Source organism: Ovis aries, chromosome 18 (assembly GCF_016772045.2).
Source record: "Ovis aries strain OAR_USU_Benz2616 breed Rambouillet chromosome 18, ARS-UI_Ramb_v3.0, whole genome shotgun sequence".
NCBI lineage: Eukaryota > Metazoa > Chordata > Mammalia > Artiodactyla > Bovidae > Ovis > Ovis aries.
In genome coordinates this window covers 39084033-39110028 of record NC_056071.1, presented here as the reverse complement: position 1 = coordinate 39110028, position 25996 = coordinate 39084033, and the positions used below count along the sequence as shown (strand labels likewise).

The following is a 25996-nucleotide window of genomic DNA, read 5'->3' as shown; positions in this document are numbered from 1 at the left end:
AAAGGAGGTAGAAGATACAGTCTGTCCATTGGGGACTTCCTGCTATAGGATATATTTTCTCCTGCCTTGAAGAAAAGACAGCAAGGTCATATGAACATTCACTCAGTAGTGTACTGGATAAAAGATCATTTAAAACAGATTAGTCAAAATCCAGACAGAGAAATGTTCTGATTTACAGGACAGTACAGTTTCTTCCCTATAGTGATCAGGAGAGCAGTGATCAGTTAATCAAAGTCAGTTAATGCAAAGAAAAAAAAAGGGGGATTTCCCTGCTGGTCCAGTGCGTAAGAATCTGCCTGCCAATGCAGGGGACATGGGTCTGATCCCTGATCTGGGAATATTCCACATCCCATGGGTCAATCTGTGAGCCGCAATGACTGAGCTCTTGTGCCACAATTACAAAGCTGTACGCCCTAGAGCCCGTGCTCTGCAGCAAAGGAATCCACTGCAATGAGAAACCCATATACCTCCACTAGAAAGTGGTCCCCCCACATATCACAACTAGATAAAGTCTGCAAGCATCAATGAAGACCCAGCTCAGCCAAAAGAAAAAATAAAAAAGGACCTGGCTGTATATCCATGTTTAAAAACTACAATTTAACTTAAGATCTAATACATACAATTGTCTGTCAATTTTGAGGTAGACCTAAGATGGTTGAGCACTGAGGTTCATGGACTGAAATTTTTCTCTTTCCTGCATAATGCACATGTTAAGTGATCCAGTACTCTGGCCACCTCATGTGAAGAGTTGACTCATTGGAAAAGACTCTGATGCTGGGAGGGATTGGGGGCAGGAGGAGAAGGGGACCACAGAGGATGAGATGGCTGGATGGCATCACGGACTCAATGGACTCGAGTCTGAGTGAACTCCGGGAGTTGGTGATGGACAGGGAGGCCTGGCGTGCTGCGATTCATGGGGTCGCAAAGAGTCGGACACGACTGAGCAACTGAACTGAACTGAACTGAACTGAAGTGATCAGCTATAACTTCAAGTTTCTTTGAAGCGAGATACAAAACTTTATAAATGTTTACAATTACAACATAAAGCAATTCTAGTACTTTCAAGATTTTTCAATGTTTTACAGTTGTTGTCTGCCCCCTGCCACTGCTACTAAATTAAGTAATAATTAAATCACCACCTTCACTGAGTCTAAGGCAGGTAACTTAGTTTTAGAGAAACAAACCTCTTTTCCTACTCATACCATTGACATAAATAGACTGGAATCAAATACAAACAAAAAATTCAATTTGCAAACACACAAGATGCTTCATGTTAGCATGGCAATAATGTGGTCAGCAACCACTGTTTCTGAGGGAATAAAGGGCATTGGTTAATTTGATGTGCTGATCAGTTCAGTTTCTACTTTATTTTGAAAGCTTATTTTTCCCTAAGAAAGATAAAGAAGTTGGACCAAAGAAGAATAAGTCCCCTGAAGGAGGTGCTCTAGTTGAAAATTCGCATTGCTAGCAAGAGCTAAGTCTTGCTCAGTGTATACAGAGCTAAGTCGGTACATGTTTGCTTGATCAGAGGATGTCTTTAGACCTAACTCAGTACTTAACTTTCTCCACAGGAAGCAGCAAGAAAGAAACGAAGATCCAGCACCAATAATTCCCAAGAGCTTAGTAACCACTTATTCTTGGCCAGCTACCTCGGTAAGGAGCACTCAGATGTGAGAGCTCTTCCTCTCAGGTGGGAGTACTAAGGAAAGAGCATGTATGCCATTTCTCTCTTTCTTCTACTCTGACTTACATGTAGGTGACTTTTCCTTTTCTTAGGTTTCTGATGCTAGAGAATAATTAATTCCAGGTGGCTATGCAGCTGAGACAGTAATCATTAAAGTATACTAAAATCTGTCTACAAATTTAAGTAATCTCAGAATCCATTCCCTAATAACCAACAAGTGGGGGTAAACATCAGATCTCTGGTGGGGAACTAAGACCCCACACACCTTGGAGCAACTAGGCTCCCGTGACACAACTAGAGAATCTGTCTGCTGCAGGGAAAGTTCCTTCACAACTCACAATTTACTCTTAACCTATTAAACCAAAGTTGACTACTCAAGCCACTAAAATCTTTATAGAGTATCAATAAATTTACATGATAATATTTGTCAAAGTTGTCACAAACTGCTGTGCTGCCAAACATCAACTGCTGGATAACTACCAGGACTTCTAAAGAGATTAATTTCTTCTAGTATTCTGCTTTAGAAAATGATCTAAAGAAATATAAGCAGCAGGTACAAATGAAACATCCCAAAATAAGAAATATGCAAAACTGCAATAAAGACAAATACCAAGAGATGTGTTCTGAGATCTCTGCATAAAGAGTCATAATGTTCTTGCTAATAACAATAACAATAATAAATAAATATTTACTGCTTAAGTGAATGAATGTTTACAAAGAAGTGAAGCCCAGATGGTCAACAAATTCTAGTAAAGAGTAAGAGATATTGGAGAAAAATATTTTTTAAATTATTGTTGAACATTATATAGCCAGAGGCAGATGGTATAACATAAAAATGGCACAAATAAATGTATCATTTTGAAGTAAATATTTTAAAGTTGGAAATTTAATAATTATAAAAACTATAAGAAAAATTTTATAACTACAAGTAATGAGAAAAATTGGAAGCAACACAATTTACATGCTAGCTTAGGAGAATAAAGAGATGTTTTAATTAAGACAGGACTCTTCTCAAAAAACACTGCAATTTTTCTATACTAACAGAATTTCTAATATCAGGATAACTCAGAGTATGTGGCTTAATAAATACAATTATAATTTATATGCAAATATTTAAAATAAATATGCTCCTGTATCTAAGATTTAAAAAACAAAAAAACTTCTGGTATTAATCGGGATTCCTAGAATGATCCAACAAGGAACATGGTGTCTTATACAAGAAATTTTCCCTCTGCAAGTAAATAACCTTATATAATGTCCTTTATATCAGATCCTATTAGGAAAATGGTGTCTTCCTTGAGTTATAGCACAAAAATTATTTCATATAAAATTATTTTATATACATATTTTACATTTATTTTATATAAAAATACTTAACACCCTGAATGACAAATTAGTTTCTTAGTATAAGATGCTCTGCTTATTAGCAATCCAGAAGAAACAAGTTCTTTTATAGAGAGCCAAGCAACCAGATCTGAAAGAGGAAATTTTGGGTCAGGCATGGTGACATAATAAAATTTATCAGACAGATGGCATCCATTAGGACAAATTGATTCATAGCTCATGTAAAGTTGTAAATAAGCATCATAAAGAATTTTATAAGTAAATTTTTCCTTAAAAAACACCATTCTCTACTTAGACAAGTATAATAGCCGTCTTCCAGAACTCATCCGTTCCTCAACACTCCTCAGACCATTCTCTAGCTGAAACATAGATCAAATCATGGCATTAACCTCCAATGACTTCCATCATACTTAAATCCCTATTTCTCTTGATCCAATAGTGTTATCAACTCTTTCCCTCCTCACTATGAGTACATCAGTCATCTTCTAGGTCCTCTAAAATAGTAAATTTCTTCTTGCCCTAGGGCCTTTGCAGCACTTTTTCCCTCTGCCTGAAATGGGTGGCCCTGAGATTTTCACTAACTGGTTCCTTTGCGTGATTCAGGTCTCAACTCAATCATCATCTCATCAAAGGCAATTTCACTTCCTCCAGAACAGCCCTCTGGGCCACTGTCTATTACCTCTTATCACCCTATTTTGCTGTTTTCATACCACCTAAATGCCATGCTTTCTAATTGCTTACTTTGCTTTTTGTCAATGTAAGATTAGCTCCAAAAGAAGAAAGAACTTGTCCATCTTGTTTACCATGGGATCTCTAGGGCCACGCACAATACCCACAGAGCCATTTAATAAACACAATTGAGTAAATTACTTTATCCAGAATTTCCTCAAACCATAAACCATAGTCTTTGATCTAGAGTATATTCATATAAATTTGTGGCAGGATAGTGTTTGTAAAGTTTTATGAAAAAGATGAAAATGTACACTTTCCATTTGTATGATAATATGTTTTTAAACACTTTGGGTTACACAATTCGGTTTGGAAGTAGGAGCTGAGTTTAGCACCTTCCTGATTTTACAGCTGTGAGAACTGCCCCCTCCAAAGAAAAACCAAAAACCCTGGAAAAAACTAAAGTCAAAAAAAGTCCACAAAACTGTTTAAATCTCAGCGTAACACATAGACTGTTAACAACTGTCATAAACACACAGCATGTACTCAAAGAGCATTGGTTTAATAGATCAGAAGATCTTGATTACAAAACTATAGTTTAGCCAATGTAAATTAGAACTTACATTTTGTTTTAATACAACAGTTTTATTTAACTTTTTATATTAGCTTTGTAAGCAAAGTCTGTCTTTTCTGAGTGAAGGAAATCACTGAATATAGCTCTCTGTTACATTCCACCAGTTATATATATTATCTTCACTGGAGACAATGACCTCAGGTAAAAAAAAATGAGCAGCCTTTTTCCACTTTACAGAGCTACAACATATGGAAGTTATCATCAGATATCATCTACAGACGGCACAATTATATTTCTATTCCTGTAGGTATATGAAAATAGCAAGATCAAAATCAAGAAGTGGAACAAAGAAAAAAATCAGGTGTCAGCTTAATAGAAATTATGTAGGTTTAAATTCTATGATCTACAATGATCAAATCTATCTGTATTAGCTCCTTTCTAGTGCTCTAAGACTTTTAAAATCATTAAAAAATGTTTAATCCCCTTTTCCATAAATACAAGTTGTTATCAACACGTTTGACAGACAGAAAGTATATTTAGTTTTTATTGCTTTTTCAAATGTATCATCTCAAATGGAAAGCAGGGGTCAGTAGTAACTACATTTTGGTATATCACCAATCTGTCACTGGAATTCAGTTCCATGTCCAAATAAATGACAATAGAATACTGATGAATGGATTAAATCAAACTGATATGGAGTTATGAATAAAGTAATGAGAAAAAATAATTATGACAGACAACATACAGGATTATCCAATACATGTGTTTCAAAATCACAGCATAGTAGGAGATAGTTAAGAAGCTATAAGGCTAACAGACTAATCTTAAGCTAAAATGTTCAGAACCAAGTTGCATTTCATTATGTGATGTTATCAACATATTTCAGATAGTACTATAGTAAAGGGGTGTCTAAACCTGAATTACTGATGTTCAGATACAAATCTATTATTAACAAAGCAGGACATGTAGAGGCATTACTAAGGCAGTGAAACATAATAAAAATATCACAGGTGCTAAGTTCTCCTTACTGAATGTGTGACCTTGGGCAAATCACTAACCTTCCTGGATTGGTTTCTTCATGTGCAAAAATGAAGGTAATAATGCTGCCTTCAATAATTATAACTCAACCTTACAGTTAGGGCTCAATAAGATACTGAATAAGAATCTTAAAAAGTCTAAAACCTACAAAATTAGTAGTTATATTGTAAGGAGGGAGAAGTTAAATTTACCTTTATATGTTCTAAAACAGCAGTGGCAACATTTGTATGGAGATCAATAAGTCTTTTTTTTTCAAGGAGTTCTGGCAAAGAGCTACAAGTATAAAAAAATTGAAAATTAACTGTTAAAATTTCTAACGAAATGACATAAATTTTAATAAAACTCAAACCTGGGTGTTTCCTCTGAGGAAACTTGGAATAGTAAAACAGGGCCAAAATTACATGTTTAACTATCAACTGAACTTAATCTCTAGGCTTGAACATATACAGTATTTACCACTTTAATACAGTTGAAATGCTTCTTATTTAAAATAATCTGCCTCCCAAATATCATCATTCTATCATTTCACTTTCTAATTCCAAAACGTGGAGGTTTAGAATAAAATCAGATTTATGCGAAAATTTTACCTGTATTTCTAAAACATGGAACTTTCTCTCCTTGATGGTATTTAAAGTATCCAAAAGACACTGCTTAAACTTTATCTGACACAGTAACAGCAGCAATGATAAAATTAACAATTACTCACCTTACCTTATCATCAATACTATCTCAATGACAAAATTACTCCCATTACACAATTCTAACTAGTAAAAGAAACAAATAATCTGCTATATAAAGGATTTATGTTGGTAACTGGCAGAAAACAAGAAAATTCTGTAAAGCAGTGATCCTTCAATAAAAAAATTAAAAGAATAAAGGAGGGAACTCAAGTCAGCTTGACTATAGTAAAAATACAATTAGCTCTTCGAACTTAGAGGTATATACTATTACTATTCCCTATCATGAAAAATATTTATCGATTTTTTAACTTCCAATATAAATCATATCAACAGAAAGACTTCAAAGGGGATATACTGCTTACTTACCTAACAGCTGATGTTAGCTTAGCAGTATTGTCAGAAAGCATACTTATGGCTCCTTCATCTTCACCTTCTAGTCCCTGGGAAGGAAAAAGAGGTCCCAGTAACTACTCAGAAATCCCAAGCCAAAGCACTGATTTTCATCAATATATTCCTAGGATCACTGATAAACAGTAGTAAGATTTAGGTCACCCAGAATAATAAATCTTCCCCTCTTAAGGAGCAAGCATCTGCATTTTTGATAGTTATAGAAAAATTCTAGTCACCACCAATCTAACAAATGGTTGGATGACTAAAAAGGAAGCATCTGGCATTTTCAGATAAAGAAATAGGTCCAGAGACTTGCCACAGGTCACTACATATAGTAATAAATAGAGATGAAGTTTGAAGTGAGATCAAAGTATAGTAAAATGAGCAGCACTGGAACATACATGTCTAAAATAAACTCACATATATTTTTTCAAATCATAAATTTGTATTAGTTTTTTTTAATGCTCCCTCTACTCCTCAGAACTTAAGATTTCTTTTTTAAAAAAATCTTTTATGTAACAATCTTTTAAGAGAACAATTTTTTTTTTTGTTATTAAAGCAATGGAAGGTCTTGAATTTTTATAACGGAAAAAAGTTAACCTCTTTCTCCTTCCAGATGTCCTCCTGCTTCCCTTATATTACCAAGAAAGCAAACAGAATCTTACCATAATGCTTTTAAGTCGTTTAACCTCATCTTCCTGTGCTCTGTAAGACTCTAGTTCTTGCTGAACTGATTCTGCAACTTCTGGGAATGGACTAAAACAGTTTTGCAGAAGATGAATTATGAGTGTAAAATTAAAAGATTGACTTTTGTGTGAATTTTGAAACGTATACAATGAGGATTATTTTAAATATACTTATTTATATTTGCATATATTTTATATACAACATAGGCAGAAAACATTAGGATAAATCAAACTACATTTTCTTGTGATATCTATTTACATTCTAAATACTACTTTAAAATGTATATAATACTTATATATATAAACAAATTTAAACTTTATTTCTATTCTTTTCACTAACTGTATCGATTTTTCTTCACCTTTAGCTATTAGAAAAAATAAAAAGATATTGAAGTGACTGAAAAACAAAGGAAGAGAAGCCATGGTACATCAAAGACCAAGTAAGTATTATGACCCATAGTGCCAAAGGGTCCATGTAACTACAAACATGTATCAAAAAATATTACATATAAGTAACTGTGAAAAAAACTTTCAAATCTGTAAATTTGATATGTAGAACACCACTGGTAAAAACAGAATGTAGGCCAGTTTTGTTGGTTCAGTCCCTGATATCTTCTCAGTATGTACAGCTGCTAAACTCCTCAGTTTAGCAGCAATTTCCATAGACTTCAAATACAACTCATCTGTAATCACTGAGCAATTCAGGTAGAAACGGTCATGCAGTGTTAATCCTGAATGTTATCTAGATGAGTATGTGTTGCCCATGAAATAGTTCCTTCCTAACATAAGTATTTTTCATCTACAGTCTTAGGGGAGGCCAGAAGCTTTCTCTCCTTTAAGGAAGAAATGGTCACTTCTCATCAAGCAATAAAACAAAAACTTTTCCCCATTCCTCCACTCTGATACTTGATAACACTTCATTAATGATGAGCAAAGAAATGACAAAATCTGAAATGATTGTGAGGAACACAGTCCAGTTTTACATGACAAATGCAGTCCCTAACTGAGATCCAGAGGAGTCTGTTGGCAAAAGATAGCAGCGAGCAGGTAAAATGTTCTGGCTCATCCTTAAAATTTCTAGTACCTTTAGGTCTCAGGGCTGACAGACAATGATCACTGCCTGCATTTACTGAGAGATTACTGTATGCCAAGGTTCCCTGTAGTTCAGACAGTAAAGAATCTGCCTGCAATGCAGGAGACCTGGGTTAGACCCCATGGGTGGGGAAGATCCTCTGGAGAAGGGAATGGCTACCCACTCCAGTCTTCTTGCCTGGAGAATCCCATGGACAGAGGAACCTGGCGGGCTACAGTCTGAGGGGTCACAATCAGATAGCACTGAGTGACTAACACCACTACTACTACTACTGCTATATGCCAAATACTATGCTAAGAATCCGTCTCTATTGTCTCATTTAATTCTGACCACAGTTTTGTAAGGTAAATACATAGTATTGACAGTTAAGACCAGGGACTTTGGAATCTGCCAGAACTGGTTTTCATTTTGCTTTTACCAATGAAAGCTGGATCATTTGGGGTAAGTTACTTTCTTTATATTATGTCAGTCTTCACAACAACCTTCTGAAATAGGACAATAGAGAGAATTACCATCCCACATCTTACAGATGAGGAAAATGAATACTAGAGAGATTTAGGTCACTTGTTTTAACTCTGTGCTGTCTCCCAGTGTCTGTGTCCGTATTACTATCATTGCATGATATTCAAAGTAGGGGCTATTTCTACCAAACAAAAAATTAAAGTTCATACTATACAAATTCATGCTCTTAGATTGTTCCTAAACATACGGTCTAAGGAAAATATTCAAAATTTCCATATGTGAATAAAATTGTTTTCATTTAAGCTTTTGTCTATTAGGGAATGTGATCTTTCCTTGATAAATGATGTAAATTCTTATACTTTACTATTCTAAAAGGAAATGTAGACAATGGGATTTCGAAGAGAAGAAAACCATCTAAAATAAGGAAAATTACGACAGTACCCAAAACTGCATTAGTCAGAGAGAGGGAAAGACAGTGACTTTTCACTGCAGACACACTGAAACTATTTGTTATAGCAATATGATTTCCAGTGTTAATAAATTTAAAAAAAAGAGAAAGGTATAAATAAAAAGAAATAAAACATACAAAAAAGCCCCATCATGTTGAACCAAGTCTACACCCTACTTCTCTTTAAAATTAAGTAAGACCAAAAAGAAAGCAGAATCAAGGACACAGATATATAGAGATGGATAGACAGATGCTACTATATATACTGTAGCAGTTGAAACAGTCCAAATTATAATAAATAACATCGCATTTCCATAATTGTTGATGAGCAACATTCTTTTTCTCTCAGAGGAATGATTTTTCTGTTTCTTTAGAAAGATTCCTCTAGCCATAATACCACTAGATAACTTACACAGCAGTTACTGAGCTCATGAAATACCCTCAATTAAGGGATCACAGCAATACATGGGATCTGTACACCTGCCTATAATAAATCAAATGGCAAATTGCTACAATTTTTTCACCTATTATTCCTAATGTACTTTGAATAAAACTGGTTTTCAGGCTTAAGTATTTTCTTCACAGATAGCTAAAATTGGGTTTGTCCAAAGGAACAAAAAGGGTAAATCACACCTTGATGTTTCCCAATCACCGAAACCAATCTTAATAAAAGGCAGAAATAGTGCTACAGAGGGTCAATTGGAACAGAAATGAAATTTAAAGACTACGTATAAAATCTATAAAATCATATGGAATGGACATATTTTAAAGGGAAGTGATCCCCACAAAACAACAAAAACAACATAAGAACTAGGACAGTAAGCAATAAAGACATAGCTCCTTAGACTATTTAATTTACAGTTCTTATTCATTGCATAGATGAACCATTATGACTGGTTTTGATTTTTTTTAAATCTAATTAATTAAGTCAGGTGACATTTTTGCATTTTTTTAGGGGTTGAATCTTTTACTTATCAATGTTTTTCTTATTTACCTTCCTTTATGTTTCTGCCAAAATTTATCAACTGGAGTTAAGTCATAAGACTTCTTATTTTTCCTCTTTGGTCTAGCACCAGCTGGAGAATTCTCCATTCCTGAAGACTCCTCCAGGTTAACTCTGTTCAAGTGGAAATCCTAGGAAAGAGTAATCCTGTTTTAAGTAACAGTTTTCTAAGTTTAAGAACATTTCCTACAACAATAAAAATAACACAGATTATTGCTGCCTTATCTACTATTTCCAAGGTCAAAATACAGATTCTGAAATTTAAAAGACCTTCTTCCAATGTTTTACTACAAAAAGGTACTTTTAATTGTTTACGTATTTTAATTAAGCAGTAGATGCATATGATTACAATTCAAAAAATACATAAAACCATATTAAGGTTCTTGTGTATCCTACTAGTAAATATTTCTGCATACGTCAGTAAACAAATATCCCTTAAGTTGTAAAGAATGAGATTATATTTATATACTTAGTATTTCACTTTTCTCAATTAATAATGTATTTAGAGCTCTTCTCTGAATATATACATCTATCTTATTTTTATGTCTACATAGTAGCTGAATATTTGACTCTATTTATTTGATCTGGTCTCTTGATGCTGAATTGTTTCCAACAACAAACAATCTTAAATATAATTTTTAAGCTCTTACAGGATATTAATAGCCTGATCTGTTACTTGATGAACTGCATTAAAAAAAAATTATAACAGAAGTCCCAATAATAATAGCATTCCCTTTCACATAAATTCTAAGAGCCAGTCAGACTAGTGGTTGCTAAGCTTTCCTGTGTACACATAATTTTACTTACTTGAGGTTTGATTCCCCTCCCCCCTTCTCAAAAAACAAACATACAAAATTAATGAAGTTATCTTTTTAGTTTCTTCATGTAATAGCAATGTTTTATGGTTCAACTCTATTCTGAGGAATAGTGAACTAGGGAAAACATGGACATCAATAAGTGAGTAAATGAATGATAAGCAAAAGAATTCAAATGGAGAAATTATCTACCATGACTGTGATTAAATCATCTTAATTCTAAGATATGTGCTTAATGATTAAGCTTCTAGGTCTTAGCAAACTGACTGTAGTCAATACAATTTAATTTCCTATTGATAGAAAAAGGTCATTAATACTATGTTTATATCCTTAGACCATACCTTATAACTTTCATGAATAAATTTTTTATAGTAGCTTACTTCCTAGCATTTTCCCCATTACACAAAACACCAGAGTGTGAAATATGTAGATGTCTAACTGCTGGTAGAGTAAGTAATAAGTCTACTGACAAAGAAGAGTATACTATATTGTTAGTATTATGCCTTTCCTATAGACTCTTTAAATTATCATAGGATAAACATAACCCTATTTAATTCCTTTTCTCAATCCATATATTAACCTCACCTTTGCACAACAAATCATCCATATAGGAAGCAGCACAATAAATAGATGTTAACAGCTACATCTGAGAAGATGCTTTGTTTTTAAAAGTTATGTAACAAAACAAAGATAATGAAGAAGAGAAACATTTCTGAAGAGCTAAGCTTTATGAACTAGAATTTCTAGTGAAGTACTATTTCCATGGGGATGACACAGTGCATTCAAAATCAAAGTAATCTGTTAGCAAAATTAGTGCTCTAAAAATAGGAGAGCATATTATTACACCAAAGTATTGATGGAATACTTAAAACACAAAATGCTAAAAGAATAAAAGAAGTTAAGAATTTTGAGAAATAATAGTGGCAGAACATTCCCACTGTTTGCAATAATAAGGCAAATAAGGAAAAGTAATTTTAGCCTTGAAAATTGGGAAATCAGAATATTCTGTGCTGTACTCAATCATGTTAAAGAAACTGAACATTTATACACAAATAAAAGACAAGAGAATTAGTTTGAACATGGCAGAGTCTAATCTATTTCTACTGATATTCATATTTTCCTGACTTAGAAGACTGGACAGTGGTATGCCAAATCAGTGGACAGAAATAAATCTCATTGGGAGAAAAAAAAGCAAAGAAAGAAATTCTACTGGGAAGTGCTAAAAACACAGATAAGTATTCAGTGGTCTTCTTTTTCTTTCACAAGCTAAAGCAGTCCAAGAGAAATAGACGGAGCCAATATTAAAAAATTACATTTGGGTAATACATGTAACACCTATTTATGAAGAGCTGAGAATTATATCCACATGAGAAGAAAAGCCAAGCAAAGTAAAAGGAACTTTTATTTTGGCGAGGAATTAAGTATCTAGATCTATCAGTTTATAGGACATACTGGAGAAAAGAGAAATAAAGTCAAATTTTACCCCACAAAGATACAATCAAGCAAACGCAGAAATGTCATGAAGCTTAAGAAAATGAGTGGGGAGGGGGCGGTCCTAAGATGGTGGAGGAATAGGACGGGAGACCACTTTCTCCCCCACAAATTCATGGAAAGAACATTTGAACACTGAGCAAATTCCACAAAACAACTTCTGAATGCTGGCAGAGGACATCAGGCACCCAGAAAGGCAGCCTATTGTCTTTGAAAGGAGATGGAGAAGTCTTGAGGCTACTGTAAGAGTAAGACTGAAAACCAGAGGCAGGAGGCTTAAGTCCAAAACCTGTGAACACCAGAGAACTCCTGACTCCAGGGAACATTAATCAGTAGGAGCTCATCAAAAGCCTCCATACCTACACTGAAACCAAGCACGACCCAAGTGCGAACAAGTTCCAGAGCAAGACACACCACACAAATTCTCCAGCAACACAGGAACATAGCCCTGAGCTTCAATATACAGGCTGCCCAAAGTCACACCAAACTCACAGACATCTCAAAACTCACTGCTGGACACTTCATTGCTCTCCAGAGAGAAGAAATCCAGCTCCATCCACCTGAACACTGACACAAGCTTCCCTAACCAGGAAACCTTGACAAGCCACCCATCCAACTCCACCCACAGCAAGGAACCTCCACAATAAAGAGGAACCACAAACTGCCACAACACAGAAGGCCACCCCAAACACAGCAATATAAACAAGGTGAAAAGACAGAGAAATACTTAGCAGGTAAAGGAACAGGATAAATTCCCACCAAACCAAACAAAAGAGGAGATAGGGAATCTACCTGATAAAGAATTCCGAATAATGACAGTGAAAATGATCCAAAATCTTGAAAACAAAATGGAGTTACAGATAAATAGACTGGAGACAAGGATTCAGAAGATGCAAGAAAGGTTTAACAGGGACCTAGAAAAAATAAAAAAGAGTCAATATATAATGAATAATGTAATAAATGAGATCAAAAACACTCTGGAGGGAACCAACAGTAGAATAACGGAGGCAAAAGATACAATAAGTGAGGTGTAAGATAGAAGGGTGGAAACAAATGAAGCAAAGGAAAAAAGAAAAAGAATTAAAAGAAATGAGGACAACCTCAGAGACCTCTGGGACAATGTTAAACACCCCAAAATTCGAATCATAGGAGTCCCAGAAGAAGAAGACAAAAAGAAAGACCATGGGAAAATACTTGAGGAGATAATAGTTGAAAACTTCCCTATAATGGGGAAGGAAATTGTCACCCAGGTCCAAGAAACCCAGAGAGTCCCAAACAGGATAAACCCAAGGCAAAACACCCCAAGACACATATTAATTAGCAAAGATCAAACACAAAGAACAAATATTAAAAGCAGCAAGGGAAAAACAACAAATAACATACAAGGGGATTCCCATAAGGATAACAGCTGATCTTTCCATAGAAACTCTTCAGGCCAGAAGGGAATGGCAGGACATACTTAAAGTGATGAAAGAAAAAAAGCTACAGCCCAGGTTACTGTACCCAGCAAGGATCTCATTCAAATATGAAGGAGAAATCAAAAGCCTTACAGACAAGCAAAAGCTGAGAGAATTCAGCACCACCAAACCAGCTCTCTAACAAATGCTAAAGGATCTTCTCTGGACAGGAAACACAGAAAGGGTGTATAAACTCGAACCCAAAACAACTAAGTAAATGGCAACGGGATCATACTTATCAATAATTACCTTAAATGTAAATGGGTTGGATGCCCCAACCAAAAGACAATGACTGGCTGAATGAATACAAAAACAAGGCCCCTGTATAAGTTGTCTACAAGAGACCCACCTCAAAACAAGGGACACATACAGACTGAAAGTGAAGGGTTGGAAAAGATATTCCATGCAAATAGAGACCAAAAGAAAGCAGGAGTAGCAATACTCATATCAGATAAAATAGACTTTAAAATAAAGGCTGTGAAAAGAGACAAAGAAGGACACTACATAATGATCAAAGGATCAATCCAAGAAGAAGATATAACAATTATAAATACCAACATAGAAGCACCACAATATGTAAGACAAATGCTAACAAGTATGAAAGGGGAAATTAACAATAACACAATAATAGTGGGAGACTTTAATACCCCACTCACACCTATGGATGGATCAACTAAACAGAAAATTAACAAGGAAACACAAACTTTAAATGATACAATAGACCAGTTAGACCTAACGGATATCTATAGGACATTTCACCCCCAAACAATGAATTTCACCTTTTTCTCAAGTGTACACGGAATCCTCTCCAGGATAGATCACATCCTGGGCCATAAATCTAGCCTTGGTAAATTCAAAATAATTGAAATCATTCCAAGCATCTTTTCTGACCACAATGCAGTAAGATTAGATGTCAATTACAGAAGAAAAACTATTAAAAATTCCAAATGGAGGCTGACAACACGGTGCTGAATAACCAACAAATCACAGAAGAAATAAAAAAAGAAATAAAAACATGCATAGAATTGAATGAAAATGAAAACACAACATCCCCAAACCTATGCGACACTGTAAAAGCAGTACTAAAGGGAAGGTTCATAGCAATACAGGCTTACCTCAAGAAACAAGAAAAAAGTCAAATAAATAACCTAACTCTACACCCAAAGCAACTTGAAAAGGAAGAAATGAACAACTCCAGGATTAGTAGAAGGAAAGAAATCTTAAAAATTAGGGCAGAAATAAATGCAAAAGAAACAAAAGAGACCATAGCAAAAATTAACAAAGCCAAAAGCTGGTTCTTTGAGAAGATAAATAAGATTGACAAACCATTAGCCAGACTCATCAAGAAAAAAAGGGAGAAGAATCAAATCAACAAAATTAGAAATGAAAATGGAGAGATCATAACAGACAACACAGAAATACAAAGGATCGTAAGAGACTACTATTAGCAACTATATGCCAATAAAATGGACAACTTGGAAAGAAATGGACAAATTCTTAGAAAAGTACAACTTTCCAAAACTGAACCAGGGAGAAACAGAAAATCTTAACAGACCCATCACAAGCACAGAAATCAAAACTGTAATCAGAAACCTTCCAGCAAACAAAAGCTCAGGACCAGACGGCTTCACAGATGAATTCTACCAAAAATTTAAGAGAAGAGCTAACACTATCCTACTCAAACTCTTCCAGAAATTGCAGAGGAAGGTAAACTTCCAAACTCATTCTATGAGGCCACCATCACCCTAATACCAAAACCAGACAAAGATGCCACAAAAAAAGATAACTACAGGCCAATATCACTGATGAACATAGATGCAAAAACCCTTAACAAAATTCTAGCAATCAGAGTCTACCAACATATTAAAAGGATCATACATCATGACCAAGTGGGCTTTATCCCAGGAATGCAAAGATTCTTCAATATCTGCAAATCAATCAACGTAACAGACCACATTAACAAACTGAAAGATAAAAACCATATGATTATCTCAATAGATGCAGGAACATACCTCAACATAATAAAAGTTATATATGACAAACCCACAGCAAACATTATCCTCAATGGTGAACAAATGAAAGCATTTCCCCTAAAGTTGGGAACAAGACAAGGGTGCCCACTCTCACCACTACTACTCCACATAGTTCTGGAAGTTTTGGCCACAGCAATCAGAGCAGAAAAAGAAGTGAAAGGAATCCAGATTGGAAAAGAAGAAGTAAAACTCTTACTGTTTGCAGATGACATGATCCTCTACATAGAAAACCCTAAAGACTCCACCAGAAAATTACTAGAGCTAATCAATGAATATAGTAAAGTTGCAGGATATAAAATCAACACACAGAAATCCCTTACATTCCTATACACTAACAATGAGAAAACAGAAAGAGAAATTAAGGAAACAATTTCATTCACCATTGCAACAAAAAGAATAAAATACTTAGGAATATATCTACCTAAAGAAACAAAAGACCTGTATATAGAAAACTATAAAACACTGGTGAAAGAAATCAAAGAGGACACAAATAGATGGAGAAATATACCATGTACACGGATTAGAAGAATCAATATAGTGAAAATGAGTATAATACCCAAAGCAATCTATAGATTGAATGCAATCCCTATCAAGCTATCAACGGTATTTTCACAGAACTAGAACAAATAATTTCACAATCTGTATGGAAATACAAAAAACCCCGAATAGCCAAAGCACTCTTGAGAAAGAAGAATGGAACTGGATGAATCAACCTCTCTGACTTCAGGCTCTACTACAAAGCCACAGTCATCAAGACAGTATGGTACTGGCACAAAGTCAGAAATATAGATCAATGGAACAAAATAAAAGCCCAGAGATAAATCCATGCACCTATGGACACCTTATCTTTGACAAAGGAGGCAAGAATTTACAGTGGAGAAAAGACAATCTCTTTAACAAGTGGTGCTGGGAAAACTGGTCAACCACTTGTAAAAGAATGAAACTAGATCACTTTCTAACACCATACACAAAAATAAACTCAAAATGGATTAAAGATCTAAACGTAAGACCAGAAACTATAAAGCTCCTAGAAGAAAACATAGACAAAACACTCTCTGACATAAATCACAGCAGGATCCTCTATGACCCACCTCCCAGAGTATTGGAAATAAAAGCAAAAATAAACAAATGAGACCTAATTAAACTTAAAAGCTTTTGCACAACAAAGGAAACTATAAGTAAGGTGAAAAGACAGCCTTCAGAATGGGAGAAAATAATAGCAAACGAAGCAACTGACAAAGAATTAATCTCAAAAATATACAAGCAACTCTTGCAGCTCAATTTCAGAACAATAAACGACCCAATCAAAAAATGGGCCAAAGAACTAAACAGATATTTCTCCAAAGAAGACATATAGATGGCTAACAAACACATGAAAAGATGCTCAACATCACTCATTATCCGAGAAATGCAAATCAAAACCACAATGAGGTACCATTTCATGCCAGTCAGAATGGCTGCTATTCAAGTCTACAAGCAATAAATGCTGGAGAGGGTGTGGAGAAAAGGGAACCCTCTTACACCGTTGGTGGGAATGCAAACTAGTACAGCCACTATGGAGAACAGTGTGGAGGTTCCCTAAAAACCTGGAAATAGAACTGCCATATGATCCAGCAATCCCACTACTGGGAATACACACCGAGGAAACCAGAATTGAAAGAGACACGTGTACCCCAATGTTCACTGCAGCACTGTTTATAATAGCCAGGACATGGAAGCAACCTAGATGTCCATCAGCAGATGAATGGATAAGAAAGCTGTGGTACATATACACAATGGAGTATTACTCAGCCATTAAAAAGAATACATTTGAATCAGTTCTAATGAGGTGGATGAAACTGGAGCCTATTATACAGAGTGAAGTAAGCCAGAAAGAAAAACACCAACACAGTATACTAACACATATATATGGAATTTAGAAAGATGGTAATAACCCTGTATGTGAGACAGCAAAAGAGACACAGATGTATAGAACAGTCTTTTGGACTCTGTGGGAGAGGGCGAGGTTGGGATGATTTGGGAGAATGGCATTGAAACATGTATATTATCATATGTGAAACGAATCACCAGTCCAGGTTCAATGCATGAGACAGGGTGTTCAGGGCTGATGCACTGGGATGACTCAGAGGGATGGGATGGGGAGGGAGGTGCGGGGGTGGTTCAGGATGGGGAACACATGTACACCTGTGGCGGATTCATGTCAATGTATGGCAAAACCACTACAATATTGTAATTAGCTTCCAATTAAAATGAATACATTTATACTAAAAAAAGAAAATGAGTTGTTACAAAATGTTTTTCTAATACCCTTTTATTCTATATTAACTTGGAAATGTCAACGTTCACTCTTGCCATCTCTTGTTTGACCACTTCCAATTTGCCTTGATGCATGGACCTGACATTCCAGGTTCCTATGCAATATTGCTCTTTACAGCATCGGACCTTGCGTCTATCACCAGTCACATCCACAGCTGGTGCTTTGGCTCCATCCCTTCATTCTTCCTGGAGTTATTTCTCCACTGATCTCCAGTGCATGTTAGGCACCTACTGACCTGGGGAGTTCCTCTTTCAGTATCCTATCATTTTGCCTTTTCATACTGTTCATGGGGTTCTCAAGGCAAGAATACTGAAAAGGCAGAGGAACCAGAGATCAAATTGCCAACATCCATTGGATCATGGGAAAAGCAAGAAAGTTCCACAAAAACATCTATTTCTGCTTTATTGACTATGCCAAAGCCTTTGACTGTGTGGATCACAATAAACTGTGGAACATTCTGAAAGAGATGGGAACAGACCACCTGACCTGCCTCTTGAGAAATCCGTATGCAGGTCAGGAGGCAACAGTTAGAACTGGATATGGAACAACAGACTGGTTCCAAAAAGGAAAAGGAGTACGTCAAGGCTGTGTATTGTCACCCTGCTTATTTAACTTCTATGCAGAGTACATCATGAGAAATGCTGGACTGGAAGAAACACGAGCTGGAATCCAGATTGCTGGGAGAAATATCAATAACCTCAGATATGCAGATGACACCACCCTTATGGCAGAAAGTGAAGAGGAACTAAAAAGCCTCTTGATGAAAGTGAAAGAGGAGAGTGAAAAAGTTGGCTTAAAGCTCAACATTCAGAAAATGAAGATTATGGCATCCAGTCCCATCACTTCATGGGAAATAGGCGGGGAAACAGTGGAAACAGTGTCAAACCTTATTTTTTGGGCTCCAAAATCTCTGCAGATGGTGATTGCAGCCATGAAGTTAAAAGACGCTTACTCCTTGGAAGAAAAGTTATGATCAACCTAGATAGCATATTCAAGAGCAGAGATATTATTTGCCGACTAAGGTCTGTGTAGTCAAGGCTATGGTCTTTCCTGTGGTCATGTATGGATGTGAGAGTTGGACTGTGAAGAAGGCTGAGCGCCGAAGAATTGATGCTTTTGAACTGTGGTGTTGGAGAAGACTCTTTGAGAGGCCCTTGGACTGCAAGGAGATCCAACCAGTCCATTCTGAAGGAGATCAGCCCTGGGATTTCTTTGGAAGGAATGATGCTAAAGCTGAAACTCCCAGTACTTTGGCCACCTCATGCAAAGACTTGACTCACTGGAAAAGACTCTGACGCCGGAAGGGATTGGTGGCAGGAGGAGAAGGGGACAACAGAGGATGAGATGGCTGGATGGCATCACTGACTCGATGGACGTGAGTCTGAGTGAACTCCGGTAGTTGGTGATGGACAGGGAGGCCTGGCGTGCTATGATTCATGGGGTCGCAAAGAGTCGGACAGGACTGAGCGACTGAACTGACTGAACTTGGAAATGACTTCCTTTTCTTGAGTGGTACGTACAAAATGAACTTTATTAAAGTCCTTATGTATATTAGTATAAATTCGGATCTAATGAGTCAGTAGTGGAGGGCCAAGGGTTTGAAAACAGGGCACCGAAGATTTGAAAAAAAAAAACAAAAAAAACAAAAAACAAAGACCAACTAAAGGACAAGACACTGTGATGAAATGAAGCCCATTACATTTGCCTAAAACTACTCACTGCAGTTCAACAATGAAAACCATAGTCACTGCAACCAAGACATAATAAAAAGGAATCATGACTTTCTAATTACTTATTTTGCTTCTTATATCCTGATAAAGGAAAGGCACACTGCTAAGTTTTTCATCAGAAGAGTGTCTTTCCCATATTAAAAGACAATTATCCTCTGACACACAGAGAAGCTGTGTTAATTTTCACAATAGTTTCCAGGGTCCAATTCATAAATATTACCAATGTTCTGGATTTTCAGGCAAAAATATTTAATATAAAAAGCAAGTTCCAATTTCAAGTTAAACTTGAAATTCTCATCTAGAACTCTTGCTCCATCTTGTGGAGGTAGAGGGTATAACTATTAAGGAGTTAAAGCTTGGAGGAAGCTTCCTAAGCTGTGGTTTTTAACAATCATCATCAACAACAATAACAAAAGCCTTGGTTACAATTGGCTATGCTATCTCAGTTGTAGTTTTTTCACATCTACAAACTGTATTAAAATTAACGAACAGGATTAAGTCAATGTAAGTTGTATAGGTTATTATAAACGATTTTTTTCAAAGAATATTTTCATAAGACCATTGGGTTATGAGAAAAGATGACTTAAAGGGTAATACGGAATCTGAGAACCTAGCCTCAGAAAGAAAGTTAACTAGAGATGTGTACTTCTCTATTATTTATAACACAAAATAAAAATACCAATAACTCAAATATCTGCAGGAATACATTTTATTGGAATGGGCTGCATGGAGGTTATTTACAACCCATCTATTCTAACCTCCACATAGGCAGGGATCATGCCCGCTTGGTTTTCCTTAAATCTCAGTGACCAGCACAATGTCCGGTACAGAGGAGGCACATAGTATTTGTTGAATTGAACTGATTGGAAATACATGGTTTCCAACTTTTTATTCTGTGAAGATCAGAACAAACCCCCAAGTCCCTATCGTATACTTCTACCATCTTGTATTTTTAAAGTATATTTTAACCTCAAAGAGTAGAAAATAAAAATTATTAACAGTATATTCTATCTCATAAGGATTACAAGGGTAATAAAATGTAAAGCATTAAAAAAAACTAGTATAAAGCTCAGTCAGAAAAACTCATTTCATATTCCTTATTATTCACATTTTACTTTAGAACAGCAAAAAAATCTCAAAACCAGTATACGCCTTGCCTAGTTTGGGGGAATGTCTGCTGTAACTTGTGTTTCTCAAGTTTTCTACTGACAGTGGGGACTCAGCTTATTCCTTTACACTGCAATTACCTCTACACACACATTTTATTTCCTTCACTCAGAGCAGCACATACTTTCATTTCCTCCAGGAACGCTTCAAGTTCAGGTATTAGAAAGGATCCCAGTATCTCAATGCTCTATACAGCCTCCACACCCCAGTGGCAGGAGTGAATGTGACCTCTGAACTATATGCTCTAAGACCCTTGCTCCCACCCAACAGTCAGGGTCCCACCAATTAAAGCTAATTTGAGACTATCAAAACTACCTCATCATGTCCATCAATCCATTTGGGTCTTTATATTATCCCCTTCCAGATCCCATCTCTCTTTCTTACTGGATTCCTGAAACCATTCTGTCTACCCTCTAGAACTTGTACCCAGTCATCAGCAAAGTCTCCTATTTTGAACATATATTCTCAACGTCCATTGTACCTTCTTGCTCTAGTTGAACTACAACTGGCAATCCCCTGTAGCCTTCTCAGATAGCAATCACCTTCTTTTTCACTTGTCACACATCTCATACTACTGGACTCAGGATCGGGCTGGGTGTCTTCCTTGTTACTCCTAGACTCTTCACTTGTCCTCTTCCCTAAAACAACTCCAGCTCTGAAGCCCCCATCATCAGCCCGTAACAGTAGTTCTTAAGAAACAATTCTGCCCTTCTTTGGCCTCTGGGTATATGTGACAACGGCTGTCAGAACTAAGGGCTGCTATTGGTATCTAGAGGGTAGAGGTCAGGGATGCTGCTAAACATCCTACAAAGCATATGAAAGCCCCCTACAACAAAGAATTATCAGGCCCCAAATGTCAATAAATGTCAACGCTAGGAAACTCTGGTCTGTAGTTGTTCTGGTCATTAATGGCCTCCTTCAGACCTATAGGACACTCTAATCTCTACAATCAAGTTTTCTATCAATCACCAATGGGGAATACATAAATAAACATGCTGTGCTGCTGCTGCTGCTAAGTCACGTCCGACTCTGTGCAACCCCATAGACAGCAGGCCACCAGGCTCCCCCGTCCCTGGGATTCTCCAGGCAAGCACACCGGAGTAGGTTGCCATTTCCTTCTCCAATGCATGAAAGTGAAATGTGAAAGTGAAGTCATTCAGTCGTGTCCCACTCTTGGTGACCCCATGGACTGCAGCCTACCAGGCTCCTCTGTCCATGGGATTTTCCAGGCAAGAGTACTGGAGTGGGGTGCCATTGCCTTCTCCAAACATGCTGTACTTCTTCTCATTTAAAAATCTTTCTGGGGGGCTTTCCTGATGACTCATTGGTAAAGAACACTCCTGCTAATGCAGGAAACACAAGTTCAGTCTCGGGTCTGGGAAGATCCCACACGCCATGGAGCAACTATGCCGGAGCACCACAACTGTTGAGCCTCTGCTCCGGAGGCAAGAACAGCAACTACTGAGCCCTTGAGCCACAACTCCTGATGCCCACATGCCTCAGAGCCCATGCCCAGCAACAAGAGGCCCATGTACCACAACCAGAGAGTACCCCTACTTGTCAAAACTAAAGATGCAAAAATGAAGACCTAGCCCAGCCAAAATATATAAATAGATAAAATCATTAAGATCCTATTCACCACTCCCATCTCTAGATGTTGAAAAGCCTCAGAGATCAGTTCTTAGTCCTCTTCGCTCTTCTCTATCTATATTCATTCCCTTGGTGATCCCATCTTATCTCCTGGTTTTAAATGCCACTTATATATGAACTACTTCTAAATTTACTTCTCTAGACGTTTCTCCTTAACTTCAGACTCCTATACTGAAGTATAGCTAATATCAACTACCTACCTAATGATATTAGCTATATTTCAGTATTTTAATAAGTATCTCACATTTAATATATCCAAAACTCAACCTCTGATCTTGCCCCCCAAAACTGCTTCTTCCACATCTTTCCCATCTCAACAGTGTTCATTCACAACGACCAAAACTTTGGCATCAACTTTGGCTCTTCTCTCTTACATCTCACATACAATTCATCAGTCAATTCTATTACTCTACATGTAAGAGTGATCAATGCAAAGAAATAGAGGAAAACAATAGAATGGGAAAGTCTAGAGATCTCTTCAAGAAAATTAGATACCAAGGGAATATTTCATGGAAAGACGGGCACAATAAAGGATGAAAATGGGATGGACCTAACAGAAGCAGGAGATACTAAGAAGAGGTGGCAAGAATACACAGAAGAACTATACAAAAAGATCTTCACGACCCAGATAATCATGATGGTGTGATCACCAACCTAAAGCCAGACATCCCGGAATGCGAAGCCAAGTGGGCCTTAGGAAGCATCACTATGAACAAAGTTAGTGGAAATGATGGAATGGAATTCCAGTTGAGCTGTTTCAAATCCTGAAAGATGATGCTGTGCAACTGCTGCACTCAATACGACAGCAAATTTGGAAAACTCAGCAGTGCCCATAGGACTGGAAAAGGTCAGTTTTCATTCTAATCCCAAAGAAAGGCAATGCAAAAGAATGCTCAAACTACCACACAACTGCACTCATCTCACACACCAGCAAAGTAATGCTCAAAATTCTCCAAGCCAGGCTTCAACAAGTACATGAATTGAGAACTTCCAGATGTTCAAGCTGGATTTAGAAAAGGCAGAGGAACCAGAAATCAACTTGCCAACATTCACTGGATCATCGAAAAAGCAAGAGAGTTCCAGAAAAATAGCTACTTCTGCTTAACTGACTACGCCAAAGTTTCTGACTGTGTGTATCACAACAAACTGCGGAAAATTCTTGAAGAGATGGGAATACAGACCACCTGACCTGTCTCCTGAGAAATCCGTATGCAGGTCAGGAAGCAACAGTTAGAACTGGACATGGAACAACAGACTGGTTCCAAATAGGAACAGGAGTACATCAAGGCTGTATATTGTCACCCTGCTTATTTAACTTGTATGCAGAGTACATCATGAGAAACGCTGGGCTGGAAGAAGCACAAGCTGGAATCAAGATTGCCGGGAGAAATATCAATAACCTCAGATATGCAGATGACACCACCCTTATGGCAGAAAGTGAAGAGGAACTAAAAAGCCTCTTGATGAAAGTGAAAGAGGAGAGTGAAAAAGTTGGCTTGAAACTCAACATTCAGAAAACGAAGATCATGGCATCTGGTCCCATCACTTCATAGCAAATAGATGAGGAAACAGTGGAAACAGTGACAGACTTTATCTTTTTGAGCTCCAAAATCACTGCAGATGGTGATTGCTGCCATGAAATTAAAAGATGCTTACTCCTTGGAAGAAAAGTTATAACCAACCTAGACAGCATATTCAAAAGCAGAGACATTACTTTGCCAACAGAGGTCCATCTAGTCAAAGCCATGGTTTTTCCTGTGGTCATGTATGGATTTGAGAGTTGGACTATAAAGAAAGCTGAGCACTGAAGAATTGATGCTTTTGAACTGTTGTGTTGGAGAAGACTCTTGGAGAGTCTCCTGGACTGCAAGGAGATCCAACCAGTTAATCCTAAAGGAAATGAGTCCTGAATATTCATTGGAAGAACTGATGCTGAAGTTGAAACTCCAATATTTGGCCACCTGATGTGAAGAACCGGCTCATTTGAAAGGACCCTGATGCTGGGAAAGATTGAAGCTGGGAGAAGAAGAGGATGACAGAGGATGAGATGGTTGGATGGCATCACCAACTCAATGGACATGAGTTTGAGTAAGCTCAGGGAGTTGGTGATGGACAGGGAGGCCTGGTGTGCTGTAGTCCATGGGGTCGCAGAGTTGGACACGACTGAGCAACTGAACTGAACAGACTATCACAACCATCACCACTTCCATCCTGTTGTAGATCTCTACCATCTCTCTTTTTTGGTAGACATGCATAATTATTTATTAATCCATTTTCCATTCAAAGGGAGAGATATGCAACCTCTCCAGATTGTTTTTTGTCTTGATGCTTTATATTATCTACCATCTCTTATGATAACTGCAACACTGAACTGATCTTCTTGACCCTTTCTATGGCCCCAAGGAGTCTTTCAATATATTAGGTTGGCCAAAAAGTCTCTTCTGTTCTTCCACTGTATGGAAAATAGTAGCTAGGATGATACTCTCAAAATGTGTATCAGATGTCACTCCTTTACCCAAAACTGCACCTGGCTCTCCACTTCCCTCAAATCAATATCCTGGACCTCCCTGGTGTTCCAGTGCTTAAGAATCCACCTGCCAATGTAGGGGACATAGGCTGTCAAGGAAGATCCCTCATGCCATGGGCCAACTAGGTCCCATGTGCCAGAACTACTGGGTCCATGTGCTGCAACAACTGAAGCTCGTGTGCCCTAGAGCTCATGCTCCACAACAGGAGAAGCCACCACAATGAGAAACCTGCACACTGCTGGCTCCCCACTCACCACAACTGGAGAAAGCTCACAAGCAACAACAAAGACCCACTGAAGCAAGAAAGACAATTAAAAAAAAAAAAATCAATATCCTTACTGTGGCCTTTATGCTACACTGCACCCTGTGTTCCATTTTGCTTCATCTCCTGCTACTTTCCCCTGCCTTACTTGCTCTGGCCACTTTGGCTGCCTTGCCACGTTTTAAAGATATCAGGCATCCTTCTGCCTAGAATGTGAGTAAGCATCCCACACAGTTATATAAAGTTAGTATCTTTTCTTTAGATCATCCCTCAAATGTCTCTTTTTCAGTGAGGTCTTCCCTATTTTTAAACTGCAAACCTGTTCACCATTACCTACTTTACTTTTCTGCAGATTACTTTTCACCTTATGAAATATTACATATTCTGTTTATTTACTGCTTGTCTCTCCTACAAGAAAGAATGCTACAAGAAGGGAATATTTTCACTTGCTTTACTGCTAAAACAAGGGTCTAGA

General features: G+C 37.0%; 1 protein-coding gene across 3 annotated transcripts in view; it reads right to left on the bottom strand.

The window, feature by feature from the left end:
• Positions 1-25996, bottom strand: part of SCFD1 (sec1 family domain containing 1) — a 111966-nt gene that overhangs the window by 51844 nt on the left and 34126 nt on the right. For all 3 annotated transcript variants that reach the window (XM_042235293.2, XM_027957224.3, XM_027957225.3), the window contains exons 11-14: positions 10063-10202; positions 7045-7135; positions 6356-6429; positions 5501-5582 (exon numbers count right to left, since the gene is read on the bottom strand). In XM_042235293.2, coding sequence (XP_042091227.1) covers positions 5501-5582; positions 6356-6429; positions 7045-7135; positions 10063-10202 — 387 coding nt within the window. The remainder of the gene's footprint in view (positions 1-5500; positions 5583-6355; positions 6430-7044; positions 7136-10062; positions 10203-25996) is intronic.